This window comes from Lynx canadensis, chromosome B3 (assembly GCF_007474595.2).
Source record: "Lynx canadensis isolate LIC74 chromosome B3, mLynCan4.pri.v2, whole genome shotgun sequence".
Taxonomy (NCBI): domain Eukaryota; kingdom Metazoa; phylum Chordata; class Mammalia; order Carnivora; family Felidae; genus Lynx; species Lynx canadensis.
In genome coordinates, this window is record NC_044308.2 from 131,778,186 (window position 1) to 131,798,918 (window position 20,733).

General features: G+C 38.3%; 1 protein-coding gene and 1 pseudogene across 2 annotated transcripts in view; one reads left to right on the plus strand and one right to left on the minus strand.

Moving 5' to 3' along the window:
* Nucleotides 1-1,253: 1,253 nt before the first annotated feature.
* Nucleotides 1,254-19,193, minus strand: LOC115517096 (annotated as a pseudogene).
* The window catches only part of TTC8 (tetratricopeptide repeat domain 8), a 59,274-nt gene continuing 57,676 nt past the window's right edge, over nt 19,136-20,733 (plus strand). Inside the window, exon 1 of one of the 2 annotated variants that reach the window (XM_030319757.2) lies at nt 19,136-19,305. In XM_030319757.2, coding sequence (XP_030175617.1) covers nt 19,192-19,305 — 114 coding nt within the window. In that variant the 5' untranslated portion in view covers nt 19,136-19,191. The remainder of the gene's footprint in view (nt 19,306-20,733) is intronic. The other variant, XM_030319758.1, reaches the window with a different exon arrangement.

Genomic DNA, 20,733 nt, shown 5'->3' on the forward strand with positions numbered 1-20,733 from the left:
GTCTCTCTCAAAAAAATAAACACTAAAAATTTTTTTTTAATTAAAAATTAGGAGTATTTTAGAACTATAGCCGTATTAATTCATTATATTTTATATGTAATCTAGGACCAGGAGCATTCCCTAATAGGGCCTGAAAGTCTTTGAGCTAGGTAGGGCTCCTAGGGAATGGATCCAAGAGCAACAGCCAATTTGGAATTTCTGGAAAGCAAATAACCTTATACTTATGGTTCCATGGACAGAAGAGCCAACAGTCCTACCACAAGCACAATTCCAGTCCCTGTTAACAATAAGGGAACTAATCAAAGGGATTTGACTTAATAGCTACACAGACTCCCATTTAAGCAAAATTGAAGAAAAGATTAAATCATTGGTACTTTGATATTCACATAAGCAAATGGCAGAGAACTTAAGACCATTTTTAAGACAAATATAGTTAACATGGTGCCACCTAAATCAAATGAGGATGGAATATATCAACAATATATTATTCTAGTAACGTGTTTTCAGAGTTTTTATCCAAAAATAGATTTGACTGGCAAGACTAAATAAAGCACTAACCAAAAGTCAAATTTACACAAACCATAAAGTAAGATCATTATTTGAAAAGGTCATTGTTCCCTAACACATTTCCAAAATCAATAACTTGTTAGGAATGAATGTTGATAGATTTAATGCAATGTTTATCTAAAATACATTAATGTATCATGTATGTTTGATCAGAAATATCCTTAATGTATGCAATCCCTTATTACTTTTAGACTGCTGTTTGAATTAAAACCTCTACTCACCCTCCTTGTTTTGCCCATTTAGAGGCTTCGGGCCACATCAAAATAAAGGTATATATACACTTTAACAATTTTGCCATCTTTTAACCTAAAAGCTATGTATACATAAAGAACTGCAACAGTAACCAACCACTGTGGCATAATGCTGAAAGACAGTATCAGTACAGAAGTGTTTCAAGGTCACAGGGATAAAGTCAGCCTCAATCAAATAAAATGGGATAATGTATTAAATTAAGTAGTTACTAGATAATTATTCTAGTTTAGACACATTCTGTATCATTTCTAGCTCTGACACATTTTCATCTAAGAGAAGTATGGATGGTTTAACATTTCTGTGTATTTGTATTTGTTGCAACTCTGATAGTTTAGTTTGCTATTTATCCATGCTACCCTATTTCTCCCTTTAGCAATGGTTGTTAGTTTCTGCTGTACAGAATAAGCCTATTTAAACAATTCAGGTTTGAATTTTCAACGAGAAACTATTTTCCACATGAATTCCTTCAGCAAATATAAAGTGTGACATAGCATATTCTTTAAATCATGCAAATTGTTAGATAAACTTTGGTAAAAAGATAGACTTCAGGTTATTATGTGTTGGTTAAAAAAGAGGATCAACATCAGTATCACTAAAATTAATGTAACTACAACGATGTTTAAAATCTTAAAAACTTCGACTTATTTTTCATCCTTATCAGGCCAGGAACATGGCACCCTCTTTGAAGAAATTTTCATTTCAGGAATGAGAAGTTTCTTAATTTGTCTAATTTCTGTTCTGCTCCAATCTTCTTTCAATATTTGGCTCATCTTTCAATATTTGGCTCACCCTCAATTTCAACAGGGTGAACATCAGGAAGTGGTCTTTGTTTCAAAAGCTGTACATGTTGGCAGATATCATCAACTTTTTTAAGAAATTTCAGTGGAGACTCTTCCTGTAAAGATGTTGTCAGTGTCATCAATTCAAGCTGCTGCTCTCATATTTCTTTCATTCTTTCAATTTGTGGAGTGTATTCTTGATTAATCAGATTGCTAACTTTACCCAGAGCAGGAAGAAAAAAAAATTTTTTCTGTTCTAATGTATCACTAACTCCTTAAAATACTGGAGAACAACTTCCTTATCACTTTGGACCATCTTCTCTGAATGAGATTTCTGTTCTTCCAGTTTTTGGATAAGATGAGTAAGATCTGTCCAGTGTGTGTCAGTTAACTGATCAAGCAGTTTTTGGGGTGTATCCTTTTCTTTCAGATAGGCACCTTGAAGATCATCTATGGGATGACCATGACGTTAACCTATGGTAAGGCAATGACCACGAACTAATTTTTTATCTAGGAGACGGTAAACATTTAATATTGTCTGTAAAGTTCGGGACAGGTAACGATATCTGGACAGACTTCTTGCTGGTACTTTTCCATAATAGCCCTTAATGCAAAATTAACAGGTAAAGATTCAATACCAGTTAGAGGAATTTCAATAATACTTCTGCAATTGGGGCACTTGAGTGGAATTCGTAAAGGTCTCCATATAAAAAAGCTCCCAGATGCCTGAGGAATGTTTTCCAAGCAATTTCTACAAAATGTATGAGAGCATGAGTACACGAGGGTCCTCAAAAATACTGTTAACAAATGGGACATGTTAACTCATCCTCAAAATTGTGCCTTTCCTACTTTGTTGATCTTCTGGCTTAGCGACTGAATATACTTTATCTTCTCCAACTTGTTCAGATTCTTTTATTAGTATTCACGGGGAGGAAGAGACAGAGTTCCTCCACAGGCTTGAAACAGCTCTACTGAATGAACATTGGCACATCTTAGAACACATCCTTTCCTGAAGATTAACTTTGTTGTTGATTTTTTTTATCCTTTCCTATTAATTTTTAAATATCAGATAATACCCAGTCCTGTGAGTAAAAATCTAATTATGGAGAGGGAACTTTATGAATATCTTATAATTTATGTTGATCCACATTCTAATGGGGTTGACATAGTGACAGGACTCTTGGAAGACCACAAGATAAATAGGCCCATTTAAGTCATTATTCAGTGAGTTATCTGAGTTATTTCTTCCTTTCTTTTGATCAGGACTGGGGAAAAATTTAAAATTAAAACTTCACAACAAATTTGAACACTAACTTAGAACTTTAGCTGAAAAGTAGAAACATAAGCAGAGACTGGAGTGGATGACTAGACTAGACAGAATGGGGAAAGCTCTTAACATTTTGAAATTAGATGATAAACTTTATATGTAAGAAAAGCAGTGTTAACATTCTAACTTTGCTGCAGAAGTAGTTAAGTAAGTTAAGTAGTTAAGTAGTCAATTAAGAAGGCACATATGTAATATGCTCATTTCACCAAAGAGTTGTGGAACATTCCCCAGAAAAGGAATCATTTGGCTAATTAATAATCCTTCTCAAAACAGGAATTAAATGAAAAAAGAAGGGATTTAATTGAAATAATTCAATGGCATTGATTGATTTGTTTGTTAGACAATAAGTGAACTTGAACTGGAAGATCAAAAAGAAGTCCAGCATCTCAAAAAGGTTTTAGAAAAAGCTTATTATTATGTTGTTGTGGTGGTTGTTCTCAGACGTGAAGAGTAAAGGTTGTTTCAAACAATGTCACACACACACTGGTAATACATCTACATGAAAACCTGTGCCATACAACGCGAGTCCTGGTTAGTTACACATTATCATGAGATGGGCCTTCTGGAAAAATAATAACAAACAAATAAAAAATGAGATGGGTTAAGTACTGATTTCAGAAAAAGTGACAGAAATAAAACATTCTGTACTTGGAAGAAAACAGGATGGTTCTCAACTCAATAATCATAAATTGAGGGGTTTATAGCCTTTGAACATAATATACCTTTAAGAAAAGCTTAGTAAGTGTACTGTTAAATCACTGACATCATCTGATACAATTTTTGAGCACCATTAATTTTTCTTATGATCATTCCTTCATATCCTGTGAAATACTGTGTAGACAAATTATGAAAGAGATTGACACATGATCATAGAGAGTGTCTTACTGTATGTAACAGAAACAAAACTAGATTTATGTTGTGTTTATATTTTATGTAAATAAAAATTAGTTGTCTTCCTAATAAAATTAGTGGCTTAATGTACAAGTTGATAAGTGATAGAAAAATACATGTTAGCTTTGAACCTTTCCAAATGTTCAATATTATAATGCTCTGTTGTCTTGAAATTCCGAAAATGAAAAACCTTGCATTTTCATTTTGCACTGGGAAAGTTATGTGACTAATTTTGGTGGTCACGGATGAGCACTCTAATAAGATAGCATTAGATGTAGACCATGAAGGAGGGGATGAAGCAATTCACGTGGATATCTAGGAAAAGAGCATTCTTGGTAGAGAAAAGAGTAAGTGCAAATAACCTGTTAATGCACCATGTTTGATCCACTTAAGGAATAGCATAGAAGCTCGAGTGACTCCGGTATAATAAGCTAATGTAAGGCGGCATTCGATAAGATCAGTCGAATCGATTATCGATTAGATAAGTCTAATCGATCAGTCTTATCGATTAGATAAGTCTAATGGGGTGGAAGAGGGGGCAGATCGTTTAGGGACTTATGAGTTAGCATTAAGAACTTTGGCTTTCAAATCCAGGTGAGATGGTCAACACTGGAGGGGTTTTAAGGAAAGAAGTGACATGATCTGATTTAGGATATTTTGAAAGAGTCACTTTGGCTGCTGTGTTGAGTAGTGTCAAAGGTCCCAAGAGCCTAAAGCAGTAATTGATACAAGAGATAAGGATAGTTGGGGCAAAGCGGTTTAGTAGAGGTAGATTCTAGATCTATTTTTGAGGTAGAACTAATAGGCTTGGCTAATGAATTTGGATGTGTGTATTTAATAAAGAGAAGATAAGCATATATGTAAGGCTTTTGGTCTAGGCAACTGGAAAGATGGATGTACCATTTTCTGAGATTGGAATGATTTCAGAAAGAACAGGTTGGGTAGTGTTGGGAGGAAATACCATGTTTATCATCTGTTAAATCATCACATATATGTAGCCATTTCTGGCTTTTCTATTCTATTCCATCCATCTACTTGTGAACCTGTTCTAGTACCGTCTTATTTTGATTACTATAGCATCCGTGTACATTTTTTAATATCTTGTAGGGCAAGATGGTCATTATTATTATTTCTCAAAAATTTTTTGGGGGGGGACTGTTCTTCCTGATGAATGTCAGATTCAACTATTCTAGTTGTTGAAAACACCCCGAATTTATAGATTAATTTGAAGAGAACTGAAACTTTTCACTGTGTAATCTACCTATCTAGGAACATGGTATTTTTTTATTTGTTTACTTTTCTTTTCATATGCCCTTCAGTAAAATTAGTAGTGTTCTTCATGTGGGACTTCTTCACATCTTGTTAATTTTGTAGAAATGGATATTTGAATTCTAATCATGGGAGAAAAAAGAAGAGTATGAAGATATCAGCTTTGCTGCAATAACAAATGATCCAAGCATCTCAGTAGTTTACAATAACCAACATTTCTTTCCTGTTCACATTGTGGGTCAGGGTAGTTGTGGGTCAGCTACAGTGACATGGCCTGGCTATACTTTGCTTTACATCTCTTCTCATTCTAGGTCTCAGGCTGAAGGAGCAGAGGGAAAAGAGCAAAGCCAACCACGGAAAGGCTCTTAAAGTTTTAGAGCATGTAGTATACTTTTTCTGCCCATGACCCATTGGTCACAGCAAGTCACATGGCCAGGTCCAATGTCAATGGGGGCCAACTCAGTGTTGAATCACATGGCAACAATGGGTGAGGATGTTAAATCTTCTTGCAAGGGAGGAGTGAATAAGTGGGGATAATAATATAATCTGCCATAATATCCCGAAGGAAAAGGAGTCGTGTAATGTAATTCACCACCCTACAAATGCTTAGAACTTTAGAACTTCCGGAGTGAAGTGGATAATTGTTTAGGATATTGAGGGAAGGAAGGGGAATGCCAGTGAGCATAAATATGATACTTTCACAAGAAGACAAAATATGTTCCTCCATGCACCTCTAGCCATTCTCTTCTTCTCAAGGGTCAGTAGGGGTTCAAACTTCCTATAGGGGCTCCTGGGTGGCTCTGTTGATTAAGTATCTGACTTCGGCTCAGGTCATGATCTCGCAGTTGGTGAGTTCCAGCCCCGCAACAAGGCTCTGGGCTGACAGCTCAGGGGCTGGTGTCTGCTCCATATTCTGTGTCTCCCTCTCTCTTTCCCACTCCCCTGTTCACACTCTCAAAAATAAATAACCATTAAAAAAAATTGTTTGTAAAAAAAGGGCCAGTGGGGGTTCAGGGATGGGCAGTCAGGATGTAAGTGAGGGTAGGCAGTCTGCTGGGTAGATGACTCTTCTTCATTTCTCTGCTAAATTTGTCTAGTAATGAATACTGTGAGGGGACTACTCTGCTATTGACCCTAACAGCAAAGAGAGGGCTAAGGCCAGAGATTATGAATAGAATGAGACAGAGTTGCAGAGGTTCTTGATTTGACAATTTTCTATGTGGTTTTATGAGAAGGTATAGACATTATGTTCAATTAAATAATTCATACTGTCAAGTGCTAATATTTATCAACGTGCTAATTAATAATTGGATCTTTAAACCTAAATAGTGACCCACAACTTGTACTATTTAGCCTAATATTATTGGAGAGAAAGCAATTTATTCAGCAAATATTTTTTGAGGACATATTATATGCCAAGCATTACCTTAGGCACTGAGGATAGAGCAAAGTATCAACTCTTGGTGCTTGCATCCTGCAGAAGAGAGGGCAGAGACATAGATGATAATGTATATGTGCATACTTATGAAATATGCCAAGGGGTGTCAGGTACTATGGAGAAAAAAGTGGCAGGGAAATGAGATGGGGCTGGTTTGTAGGGAGGACCTCTTTAATGAAGTGACATGTCAGTGGGGACCTTCATGAATTGACAGAGTGAAGGACCCCTTCATTAAGTGACTGAGAGGTTATGTGGGGGAAGAATGTGGCTGTCTACAAAGACTAAGTGCAACATTGCCCTGCTAAGCCCAGTCAAAGACCAGCAAGGGGGCCAGTGTCACATGAGTGGAGTAAGCGAGTCAATAAGGGGATGAGATATGGTCAGAGAAATAGCCAGGAGCTGTAGGACTTTTAGGTCTTTCTGGGGAGTTTGGATGGTGGTGGTAGAACATTCCAGAACTTAATTTTTTAAAAATGAGCAGCGTTCTAGCCACATCAAAGACACTTTCTCACTCTTTGCCCTCCTTTCATATATGTATATAATGTCCCTGGGGCTGGACAGAGTAGAAAGCAGAGATATAATAATACGGTGTATACTGCATTTTAAAAAAATCTGTTCTTTTGGGGTGCCTGGGTGGCTCAGTCGGTTAAGAGTCTGACTTCGGCTTGGGTCATGATCTCACAGTTTGTGGGTTCAAGTCCCACATCGGGCTCCATGCTGACAGCTCAAAGCCTGGAGCCTGCTTTGGATTCTGTGTCCCCCTCTCTCTCTGCCCCTCCCCAGCTTGCACTCTGTCTCTCTGGCTCTCAAAAATAAATAAACGTTAAAAAATTTTTTTAAATCTGTTCTTCTATTTTGTATTTTTAAGATGTGAAGTTTATTGAAGTATAGTTGACAGACAATGTCGCACTGGTTTCAACTGTACCACATAGTGATTTGACATCTCTTTATGTTATGCTATATGCTTACAGGATTAGTTACCATCTGTCCCCATACAACACTGTTACAATATCGTTGATTTTATTTCCTATGCTGTACTTTTCATCCCTCTGACTTATTCATTCATTAACTAGAAGCCTGTATCTCCCACTCCCCTTCACCAATTTTACACATTCCCCTACTCCCTCCCCTCTGACAACCATCAGTTTGTTCTCCGTATTTAGAGTCTGTTTGTTTAGAGCTTTTGTTTATTTATTTGCTCATTTTGTTTTTTTAGATTCCACATATAAGTGAAATCATAAGGTATTTGTCTTTCTCTGAGTTATTTCATTTGGTATAATACCTTCTAAGTCTATCCTATTGTAAATGGCAAGATATTCTTTTTTTTTTACGGCTGAGTGATATTCCATTATATATATCTAAATATATTCACTACATTTTCTTTATCCATTCATCTATAGATGGACACTTAGGGTGCTTCCATATTTTGGCTATTATAAATAATGCTGCAGTAAACATAGGGGTGTACATATCTTTTCATATCAGTGTTTTTATTTTCTTTAGGTAAATATCCAGTAGTGGAATTACTGGATTACATGGTATTTCTATTTTTAATTTTTTGAGGAAACTCCATGCTGTTTTCCATAGTGGCTGTACCAATTTACTGTGTTTTTATTTTATATTTTAAATATTTGTACTAGGATTCTCTATGTATAAATGTCATAGGATAGGTAGATTTTGCTTTGATCTTTGTCATTTTTTTTTTTAGTGAAAAGAATCTAGGTCTCTTTTTCTTTTCTTTTTTTTTTAAGTTTATTTGTTTTCAGAGAGAGAGAGAGAACAAGCAAGGAAGGGGCAGAGAGAGAGTGGGGGACAGTGGAACGGAAGTAGGCTCTATGCTGACAGCAGTGAGCCCGATGTGGGGCTCCAACTCAGAACCACAAGATCACGACCTGAGCTTCAGTTGGAAGCTTAATCAACTGAGCCATCCAGGAGCTCCTGGGTTTATTTTCCTTTTTTAAGTGATTTTTAAAGAATCTGTATGACCCCTTACCAATGACTGGAAATAAGGTGCTCTTTCATATCATGTTCAACTGCATGAGGACAAGATGGAGGCAGAAGTGGTTGTCTGTCACATAAACAGAATTTATACCAACAGAGTTCTAAGCCTACTTCAATTGTTGAAAATTAATTCATTCTCAGACTTTAGAATCTGATTTTCAGAGTACAAGAAACTTGATGGAAAAAGCAATTGAATGTAATCAGCCTCTCTTTATGTGCTTGGTTTAAAATCGTTTAGGCTGTCGTATGTGATATGAATCAAAGGGACTTGATAAATATTTCTAAGAACACCTAGATGGCTCACCTGAGCAGATGTGTAATTGCGTGTGAAATTCAGACTGAAACAAGCAAATTTAGAATAAAAGGGAATATTTAATAATTGTATTTTCACTTTCTTAAGACCTTTGCCAAAATAACAGGTAATAGCTTCATTCAAGAGCCACAAGAAGAAAATAGATTTTGGTAGATGGTCAGTAATTTAGGGTTAATGTAGTGTAGCTCATGTGCAGAAATTGAGAAGCATTTTCTTTATTTTCAAGGAAGTCACTAGTTTTATAGAGTTTTTTTGATTTGGAGTTTACTATAGTAGGAGCAGAGTATTAAGAGAATATTTCCCAGTAGATTAGGAAAAATCATTATTCACATACTTAAAATGCCAGTAATATTGGATTGTGACTAACTTCATAACTGAAAATAGTTTATGAATAAAGGCTCACATAAACTCGAGGACTTGAAAAAAATGTAAAGATTTGTAAATAGAGCTACAGAAATTAAAACAGTGTTATACTTTCAAAAATATTGACCTTCATGTCAATGACCCTGAACACACAACCCAGAAACAATATTCATTCTATACTCGAATTTAGCATATAATGAAGGTAACATTTCAAATCATTGAATCAGAGGGTCCAAGAAGTTATGGAATATGAAATAAACATTAAAAAAATAAGAACTTTCCATTTCCTAGAAAGACAATTATCTACAACTGACAAACAATAATATCTTGGCTCTTCCTTTCTGATAGCCAAACTTCTTACTCTGTTTATTGCATTGCTATAATTTTCTGAACAGTATTAAATAGCAGTAGTGCTAGCATCGCTTATTCCAGATTTTACTGGGAATGCTTCTAAGGGTATATTGTTGAGTATGACGTTGGTTGTGGTTTAAGGTAGGTATATTACTAGTTTACCAATAGTCGTAATCTCTTCTCCCCATCCATGAGAGGAGAGAGTCTTTGCTCTAATAATCACTGTACCCATAGCTTAGAAAGTGCCTGGCACCGGTAGGCATTCAATAAATGCTTGGTGAATAACTAATTATCAAGAGGATTGATTGTATCAAGAAGATACGTGAAGTGTCCAAGAAATTATCTAAAAAAAAAAAAAAAGGCTTATTTGAGATCTTAAGAAACATTTACCTAGTAATATTGGAATTACAGAAAAGTATTAGAAAAAATATCCACTAGCTTAAAGCAAGTGAACTTTCTGATAACTTGTATAATATTTAAGCTATCTTTAAAAATGTATAAGATCTTTAAATGGATCATTTTAGAAAATAAAAACCAAAAATCAGTCTTTACAAAATCAGACTTTTATTCCCTTTAAGGATTATCCCTTTTCAATTCTTTTTGAAAAGAAATTTCAAATTGCTTTAGGTAGACTCTATTAATATAGACTGATCTCCAAAGGCTTTGGTATTTTAATGAAAACAAGTTATTTGACACTAAGTTTTGGCATGGTTAAATTGGTTCCCTAAGCCTTTAGATAGATGCCACAATGCATATTCAAAGATTAAATTATTTATTTCAAAATATAACCATCAATTTTGAATTTGGTATAGTAGTTATTGAACTTCATTCGGCCATTCATTCACCAAGAATCTATGAAATGTCTATGCCATGCGTGCACCGTATGCTAGGCTTCTGGGAAAGGGATGAATAACATTAAAGTCTACAAGGAGACAGATATTATAGTGTAGCATAAGAAGTTTTATAAGAGGGGTACTGAGAGCATCTTGCAGATAGGTCTTTGGAGAATCAGTAGAGTTCAAAATAGGGTTGAAAGTTGGCTTGAATCTATGCCAACCAGACAAAAGGCATGGGGGATGGAGATAAGACACTGCAGCTATGTGCAAAGGCACAGAATGCTTCAAGTACATCAAGTGTAGAGGGAATAGGGAGAAATTCAGTGTGACTAGAGCATCTTGTACTTTTGAAAAAATACAAGTTGCTCATCCGGTGAAGGGTGTAGGATCTTGACTCCACATAAATTCAAATCCTCGTTGTGCACAGACTCACTGGATAACTGAGCAAACAACTAAGTTCAAGTCTTAGTTCTTCTTCTGTAGAATGGGGACAATAATAGAACCAAGCTTGCAGAGTTAGTGAGGAGACTTAAGAGCATGTGTAGAACCTAATATTGTGCCCAATCCACCCAGAATAAGAGCTCAATAAATGGTAGCCATTGTTATACTGGTAAATAGATAAATCTGTTAGTGACTCCTACTTTAATATTGAATGGCATTTGCTTGTATATTCCTGGGAATTATTCATTCAATGGCTTAAAAAAAAAAAAAGCTTAAATAGTAGAATAAGTCCCATACTAGTACTAATAATGAGTTCACCTTTTCAGTAGAGTCCAGGAGTATAAAAGTACCACTTCTTCCTGAGCAAAAAGACTAAAAACATGTTACCTCAAATCACATCCATTTTAGAGAAAAGTTTCTACCCCAGAATCAGTGGTTTATGCAATTGTCAGTAGTAGAACCCTATAGCTTTTTTTTTTTTTTTTAAGTTTATTTTTGAGAGAGAGAGTGAGAGAGCAGGGGAGGGGCAGAGAGAGAGAAGGGGGACAGAGGATCTGAAGCGGGCTCTGGCTGAAAGCAGAAAGCCTGATGTGTGGCTCTAACTCACAAACCATGAGATCATGACCTGAGCTGAAGTTGGACACTTAACTGACTGAGCCACCCAGGCACCCCAGAGCCCTATAGCTTAAAAAAATTGAACACAGCATCTATTATATGGTGAACCACCACAAAGTATAAAACTTGTGTTAATTCAAACACATGCATGTGGCTTTGCAAATATTTTTATTTTTATTTTTTATTTATTTATTTATTTATTTTTTTTTTAAATTTTTTTTTCAACGTTTATTTATTTTTGGGACAGAGAGAGACAGAGCATGAATGGGGGAGGGGCAGAGAGAGAGGGAGACACAGAATCGGAAACAGGCTCCAGGCTCTGAGCCATCAGCCCAGAGCCTGACGCGGGGCTCGAACTCACGGACCGCGAGATCGTGACCTGGCTGAAGTCGGACGCTTAACCGACTGCGCCACCCAGGCGCCCCTGCAAATATTTTTAAATCATTTGCTTGAGTGACTGTTCCTTGAAAGAATACCTTCTATTCGTGTGTCTATTTCTTAGGTCTGATTCTCACCTCAGCTAATTACACGCAGATTTCTTTGCCTGTTCTCTCTTGACTCCACTGTAGTCAAATGGAGACAAATATTGTAAATGGGTGACTTACGGCCAAACCTGGTATTTTTATTTTTTTTATTTTTATTTTTTATTTTAGTTTTCATCGTATCTTTTCAGAATTTAACATGGTTGAACTGCTTCTTTTTTGGAATTCTCTCTATAGTTTGGCTTCACGATCCCACACTCATCTTGTCTTCTTAGATCTGGTTTCTTACATGTCTGAGCATTCCTTCTTGGTATGTTTTATCTCTCTTCTTTCCATTACCTGTCTCTTAATGTTAGTAATCTGCATGGTTCTGCTTTGGTTCTTTTCTTTTCTCATTCCACAAACTCTCCATGGGGGTAATCTCATTCTCTCCATTGCCTTTGATGAACAGATATATAATTATGTGAGTCTCAAATTTTATCTCCATCACTGAACTGTTTTCATGGCCTCTTCTGTGCATCTCTTTCCAGTAACCAACAGAACATCTCCATCCTGCTGTCCCAGAGGCAATAAAATCATTATGCCCCAGACTGAACTACTCTCATTTTTTCTCACTCCATTCCTTCTCCTTCATTCTGATCTTGGTGACTGGCCCCCCTATCCGTACACTCGCCACTTGGAAACCTGAGAACTAGACTAGTTTTCTCTCTTTCCTTAGCCAAATGCCCTCCACATATCCAATCAGTGTCCAAGTTCTACTGATTTTATTTCTTCGACATTTGTTTGCCTCTTGCGTCCATGCCCATTACTTCCAGCATGTTGTACCTTAACTATGACAGGAGTATCCTAAGTGATCTTCCTACCTTCACTCTAAATCAGCCAAGTTGTTCTTATTCTCTGGTAAAATTTCCCTCGTGGTTTTTCATTGGATGTGCAAGTTCCACTATGTGATGTTCCATGCTCTTGATGATCTGGCTTGAGCCCACCTTTGCTTCTTTCCTTCCACATCTTCTTTCCTGATCACATGATTTCATGTTGTGAAGCTTTCCCTGACCTGCTGACCACAAAGCTCTTTACCAACCATGGAGAAGATGTAAAATCACCCAGCCCCGTGCCTTCACTCGTACCCTTGTCCCTTCCTGGGTTTATCATGGCTCCCACCTCCTTCTATTGCACTTGTTTGTTCACCTCCATTATTCAGTCTGTATTCCTGGCATCTCATACTATGTATTCAAAAGAATTTTTTGCTAAAATATCAATAGATATTTATTAAGCACTTTCTCAAGAATGGGTAAAAAAGAACGACTTCCAGTTTCTTTGGTATTGTCTCAAAATACTCTTTCTCTAGGATGTAATAAATGTGTCTGACTGAAAATTGAGGCAATCCCTGGTTGCATACATTGTTGGTTTCCATCCCAATGTGTTTCTGTGTTTTTTGAATAGACAATGTAATTATGCCTTGCCTAAATGAAATTGGCTTGATCTCTACAACCATCCCATAAAATAGTCATTCCATCATCATCATTGTTCTCGTAGTCATCATCCTCATTCCCATTTTATATGTAGTGGGGAAATGCTATGGTGGCTTCTAAGTACACTAACTAGTGGGCTTATCCTGGAAGTCCTGAAATTGAAAGGCTCATAGACCAAAATGGCTAGTTTGTTAAATCAACTTAAAATCTACAGTGAGAAGCAAAGGGAATGGGATTGAATAGGTTAAGATATTTAGTGCAAATAGGTGAAAGGACCGCATGGCCTGTGGTTTGCTCAAAGTGCCTGTGTCCTGACTCTCTTTACATCACCTTTCTTTATCACAGATGGTGTTGTTACAAGGACCAGAGTCAAGGGCAGGCAAGAAAGTTTAGAGATGGAAGATCTGTGGTGCCAGATGTTTGCTCTATTGGAGAGAAGAAGAGGCAAATATACATAGCTACAGTTATAGCTCTGTGATAACCTTATGAGCAACGGTATGTATTTTAAGCAGAGGACAAGTGGGCTAGAATGGATGATACCAACGGGTGGCCAATTTGAGGTAGATAAAGCTGATCCATGCTTTATGAGTATTTAAGGCTTATTTTGCTTTCCATCTCTTTCTATCTACAAGTAACACTCATTTTTTCATTCTCTTAATGTGTTTAACACATAAATGTCTATTCTATGTTTAGCATGTCCTATAGGTCTATGACATACTTACTATCTATAGTTAACATTTCTTATGAGTTTCATCCATCATGTGTGTTTTTCTAGGCCTTTAATGCAGAATAAAAAATTCTTAAAGAACATTTACATTATGGATGAAGCACATATCTGAGGCATGGGACTATTAAGCCACTTGCCCACGATCCCCACATTTAGTGCATGGGAGAGTCAGGGGTTCAAATATAGGAACTGTAGCACCAGAGCCGACTTCTTAACTACCATCCTATATTGATTCCTAATTTGTCTGAGAAAACACAGCCAGTAAGTCTGACCTCAAATTCAATGCTCTTTCCCCTAACTACTCTTTATTCTAAGTATCTTTGTGACTGGAGACCTCTCTTGTTCCTCTCTGCTGTTCTTATCACCAAGCATAGGGCCTACACAAATACTTGTTGACTAAGAGAAGATCCCAGTTTAACTGCTTTTCTTTTGGGTTAACGTTAAATGGTCTGAATAATACCAATGTAACATTTAAGAAAAGTTAACTTTTGACAATTAAAGTTACATATCTATAGTATTTGACTTTTTTTTTTTTTAATTTTTTTTTTCAACGTTTTTTATTTTATTTTTGGGACAGAGAGAGACAGAGCATGAACGGGGGAGGGGCAGAGAGAGAGGGAGACACAGAATCGGAAACAGGCTCCAGCCTCTGAGCCATCAGCCCAGAGCCTAATGCCGGCTCGAACTCATGGACCGCGAGATCGTGACCTGGCTGAAGTCGGACGCTTAACCGACTGCGCCACCCAGGCGCCCCTATAGTATTTGACTTTAAACAGAATTAACCTAAAGGGATATGTAGTTGCTGGAGAGCAAAAGATAAGGATCCAGGAACTGAGATCTAGCTCTGATTGTGAAACTGACCCTTTCTTTCAAAGGGATTAAGTTGTTTCTCTGTGCTTCATTTTCCTCAGTTTGAAAATGGCCCTAGTAAGTCCTATCTACCCTTTTCACTAGGAGCTGTTACATTTACTATGCTTCCTGTTACTAGCATGCCATTTAAAAAAGTGGTTTCTGGAGTGCCTGGTTGGCTTTAGTCAGTCAAGTGTCTGACTTCAGCTCAGGTCATGATCTCACAGGTTTGTGGGTTTGAGCCCTGAGTCGGGCTCCGTGCTCACAGTTCAGAGCCCAGAGCTACTTCGGATACCGTGTCTCCCTCTCTCTCTCTGCCCTTCCCCCACTTGTGCACACGTTCTCTCTGTCTTTCTCTCTCAAAAATAAATAAGTAAACATTAAAAAATGGTTTCTGCATTACGGATTAGAAATTATAAAAAATGTAATAAAGTCTATCTACACATTCACATAATCAATTAACATATTTACACAATTAAAAATTTACACAACTTATAATCTTCTAAAGGCTCAGTTTATGCTACATTTAGACGTGCTTCACATCCTGCAATTTGCTAAGTATTCTACAATTTTCCAAGCCGACTGACTTTTCTTTTTTTAAATTTTTTTATGTTTATTTGTTTTTGAGAGAGAGAGAGAGAGAGAGAGTGCGTGCAAGCAGGGAGGGGCAGAGAGAGAGGGAGACACAGAATCCAAAGCAGGCTCTAGGCTCTGAGCTGTCTACACAGAGTCTGACGTGGGGCTCAAACTCGCAAACTGAGACATCATGACCTGAGTCGTAGTCGGACACTTTAACTGACTGAGCCACCCAGGCGCCCCTCCATTTGACTTTTCTAAAAGGAAAAAAAAAAATTAACAGCCTTCTGAAAGAAGCTAATATGAATTATTATGGTCCTAAAATATTTTTAATGCCTCTTTTTTGTTCCATACTTGTATGTCTCTTTATTTTTACCACTTATAAAAATCTTGTTCTTGTCTAGGAAGTTGGCAATAATCTCAATATATGCAAGACCATGTGGAACTCAACATGATAGTTGTTCAACCCTGGCTGCCTAGTAGAATTAACCAGGAAACTTAAAAAGAAAAACAAAAAACTGATGTTTTAGCTCTACATCAAGCTATTTAAATCAGAATCTTGAAGGATGGAATTTGAGTACCTGTATTTTTAAAAGTTTTCCAGATATTCTACAAAATACTTGACTAGTACTCTTCAAAACTGTCAAGGTCATCATAAACAAGGAAAGCCTGAGAAACTGCCACAGACCAGAGGAAGGAGACATACTGTTGCATCCACACGATTCCTGAAACAGAATGCTATGGGCACCAGTGACAGTCACAACAAAGTTTATTGCAATGAGAGGCAAGGCAGACCGATCAGGCCTGACACTCTCGACCAGAGTGCAGCCTGAACAGCTGGGTACAGAGTTCTTATAGCCCACCACATCGTCTTATCATCACCTGGGAACAGAACAAAGAAATAGTTTCCAGATGGGGGTGGAAACAGTTCCGACATGCTTTTGCCCCAATCCAATCAAACACTAATCCAGTTGATTTTCCTTGAACTTTTGTTCCCTTGATTGATAGGATAAGGCTGGTATCTCTTAACCTACAGTGTTAAAACAAAGCTGTTATTTTTCAAGGCTACAGGTTAGCCCTAACACTACAATTTAACCTTTACATTACTAATTCAGTGTAATAAGGTATCCAAAGTGGGATCCTAGAATGGAAAAAGGATATCAGGGGAAAATTATTGAAATCCATATATACCGTGGAGTTAATAGCAACGTGTCAATATTGGTTCCTTCATTGTGACATATGTACTGTACTAACATAAAATGTTAACAATAGGAGAAAGTGGGTGAGGAGTATATGGGAACTCTCTGTACTCTCTTTACAACTTTTTCACAAATCTAAATCTGTTCTAAAATAAAAATTTTATTTAAAAATCTGTCTAACATGGAGCTGGAGTTGAGACTCACTTACATAGCAACATTGTATCTGAAAACAAAAAGTCTTTTGAAATATTGAGCCCAATTGCAATTGCCAGCATGTGTAGTCCTACAACCTGACTCTCAGAAACAACAGGCTATTGTCTTAGGACAGAATACGTTTCTAGAAGCACTTTGAGGGAAACAAAAATGGACTAATTACAATAAACATAACTGTAATAATCAAAACCTGGATAGGGGCACCTGGGTGGCTCAGTTGGTTGAGCATCTGACTCTTGATTTTGGCTCTGGTCATGATCTCATGGCTAGTGGGATTGAGCCCCGCATAGGGCTCTGCTCTGACAGTACAAAGCTTGCTTGGAATTCTCTCTCTCCCTGTCTCTCTCTGTCCCTTCCTCACTCATGCTCTCTCTCTCCTTCTCAAAATAAATAAATAAACATTTTTTAAAAAAGAAAAAACCCTGATTACTATTTGCTTCTAAAAAGCAAAAATTCAAGAAATTCAAGAAATACTGCTTAGTAAGGAGAAGAAAACTACTCCCAACCCATTAGTCAGGTTAGAAAGGTAGTTTTATTTTGATATTTATGAAATATATAAATATTGGGATTAAATATAATGTCTGCATTATGGTACCCTAGTGGTTTGAGAAAACTGTGAGTGATTTATTTTTGCTAAGAGTTGTTGTTTCTTATCTGTAAAAGGAGATTTAGACCTGACCAGAAAGTTCTTCAGTATTATTTTTCCTCTTGCCTCTCCCACTGTGGTAGGAAAGAGGCAAGGAAAAAAGATACCTTTCCTAACGAAGTCTACCTAGATTTAGCCCAGTCACACTTCTTTTTTCATATCTGTGTAAATCTCTAGAGAGAAGCCAGAATTGTGCCTAAAGAAATTGAGAGGCCTGAGAAAATTGAAACTTAAAAGCTTAAGTTGTGGGAAACTGAAACCTAACCAAGCTTAACCAGCTTGTTCTGCTTCTGTACAATTGCTTGGCGCGCCCATGTATTCCTGATCAATCATTATTGCCTGGCACATCCGTATATTCTTGATCAACCATTGTTACTTGGCACATCCGTATATTCCTGATCAATCATTGTGATACCCGTACCCGCGGTTGTGGTCTGACCTAAAGGCAGGAACCAATCGAATACTGTTAAGTGTCCAACTTTAAACACCAACCAATCGCAGCTCTGTAACTGTGGAAAATTCCTGATTTCCCCATGACTTGTTTGTACCTGTCTATAAAAGGGGTGTAAAAACCTCTCTCAGGGCCTCTTGGCGTCACCGGCAAGGGGGGCGCAGAGGTCCAGGTTCGAACCTGCAATAAATGACCCTTGCTGCTTAGCTTTGACTCTGGACTCTGGTGGTTCGTTTTTGGGGGTCTCTTAGACTCTGGGCGTTTCAAAATCATTCCGCACAAGTAAGCATTTGACAAACAGCAATTGGTTGGAGATGGCATTTCAAAAAGCTCCTTTTTAAAATTTTGTGTTATGTTATTTTGTTTGTAAAAAAGTCACCAATTTGTAATCCAGAATCCTTATGCATTGTATAATAGCGGCATTAACAGCCTATCTGTAACAGCCTAATCTGTAGCCCAGATTACAGTCCCGCTCCCTAACTTCATGCGACTTTGGGTGAATAATTTCTCTTCTCTGAGCCGATCTCAGTTTTTCATCTGTAAAATGCCTCGATAGGACTAAGCAGTATCCAATACCCCTTTCTATTCGAACACTGAGATTTGTTGAGGGCTTTTAGAATCCTTGGGTTCTGGTGGGCAGTATGGTATTGAAGAAACTGGTCTCATGTTTGTGTTTCTAGAATTGGAAGGATAAATGATAGGGGCAGGAAAGCGTGCAAGGAAGAGTAGGACACCCGTTGTAGGGTCAACACCTGGGATTTTTCTCAGCCTGGCAGAGGAAGCAGAGCGTTTCGCTGCTAGGCAACCGGTCCTCCTTTGGGAGAGTGGAGGACCCCAGTCGGAGGTGTCTAAGTCACTACCTCTTAATTTAGCCATGGTGCCTTCTTCTCGAGGTTAATGAAATATGTATCTTTTAAAAGTACACACTTTCTGCAGCCAAGGTTTGACAAGCCTCGTAGCTGAGTTCGACTCGTGGTGGGTTTTCTTTTTCCTGTTCTCAGGCGCGAGGCGGGCACCTCTCAGGCTAGGCCCCTGCCTCCGCGCGTTGCTGGGCAGAGCTGGACGCCTCTTGCTCCTCGACCCCGCCCTCCCAGGCCCCGGCCCCGGTCCTTCGCGGGCCGCCCTCGGCCGCCATGGGCTCGGAGATGGAGCCGCTGCTCCTGGCCTGGAGCTATTTTAGGCGCAGGAAGTTCCAGCTCTGCGCCGATCTGTGCACGCAGATGCTGGAGAAGTCCCCTTATGACCAGGTACCGGCCGGATCCCGTCAGCCCTGTGGATCCCGGCGAGAGGCAGAGGGCCCTGGGGGGGTCCCGGGGCCGCCCCGTGGGGGCTCCGGGGTGAAAGGCCCGGGACGAAGTTGATCGTGTGGTCAGCACCGGCATCTGGCGCGAGATCCCCTAGAGCCGTGACCGGCACCTCCCCGCCGGCGGCGTCCCCGCGTCCCCACGGAACCCCCGAGTGCTGTGCCAGAACCGCCCCCTCCTCAAACTTCAGCAGCCCCTTTCCTTTACGCGTCCCTTAAAGGAACACTTAAAAGTCCCGAATTTCACTTTGGTGCAGAACTTTGATGATTCGTTTATACTTTTATATGGATGGGCTCTTAAGTTCTCTGCGTGTGCGTTATTAATTTCTAAAACAATTATGTATAAAGATCTGTAACTTCTCACCTCTTGTTGAAATAGTTGCCTTGTTGTTGTTGTTGTTGTTGTTGTTGTTATTTGGATCAAACGTTGTGATCCTCCCACTTCATGTGAAGATTGTTGCCCAGGAGTGAAGGAGGCTTTGATTCTCGGACATGAGTGCAATTTGAGGCAGGTAATGCAAAGTTAGAGAAATGAGAATCTAGGAGGGGAAGAGATACATTTACTATTAGGAGGGAGGGATGAGAAAAGAGTTTCCCTGAAAGAAGGAATGATGGCATTGATTAAAAGACCTTAAATAAACTACAGTGCTAGTTTAGTTTTGTTCTCTTAAATGAAGTGAGAGATTAAATCAAGAGAGTGAGGATGGCCATATACTGTGTGTGAGAGGAACAACACCGGTGGCAGGTAGTTCCTGGAGAAAAAGGGAGAAGAGGAGCAGAGCTGTGGCAGTTTGTCAGTGCTTCTAGTAAAAGCTGGTTTCCCAGCTTTTCCTTTAGTAGTGTTGCCTTGGAGATATTAGGGGAAAAAAAAAAAGGAGAATTGAGGGGAGTTACATAAGTGGAGGCCTATGTGTGAATACTGTTATTAGGCTCTGCCTTGTTGCATGTGAGCAAGTGGATGACAGATAACCTGTTGAGGTGAACATACAGACTTTCAGATAGGTAGAACATCTCTCCTGTAACAATCCATGTTAGTGAGAATGCTAAGCTCGATTCTTTTGGGTTAGTTCGTGTTCATTAATAGGACTGTGTTTCCACAGGGAAGCATTTTTCCAAGCGTGTTTCTTGGCACAGTTAGTCCCACAGGTGGTACTCAAAACAAAACAAAACAAGCAAACAAACAAAAAACAAGGTTCCAGATTCCACAATCAACTATGTCTGGGAACTGTTACAATACATTGACCCCTTTTCGTTTCGTACAACAAGTTTGTTAAAACCCTATGATGTACCGGGCACTGCTCTAGGCACAATGGTTTGCAACAGCTTTACATGCTGTTTGTGTTTTTCCATTAATTTAGGGTAGTTTCCATTC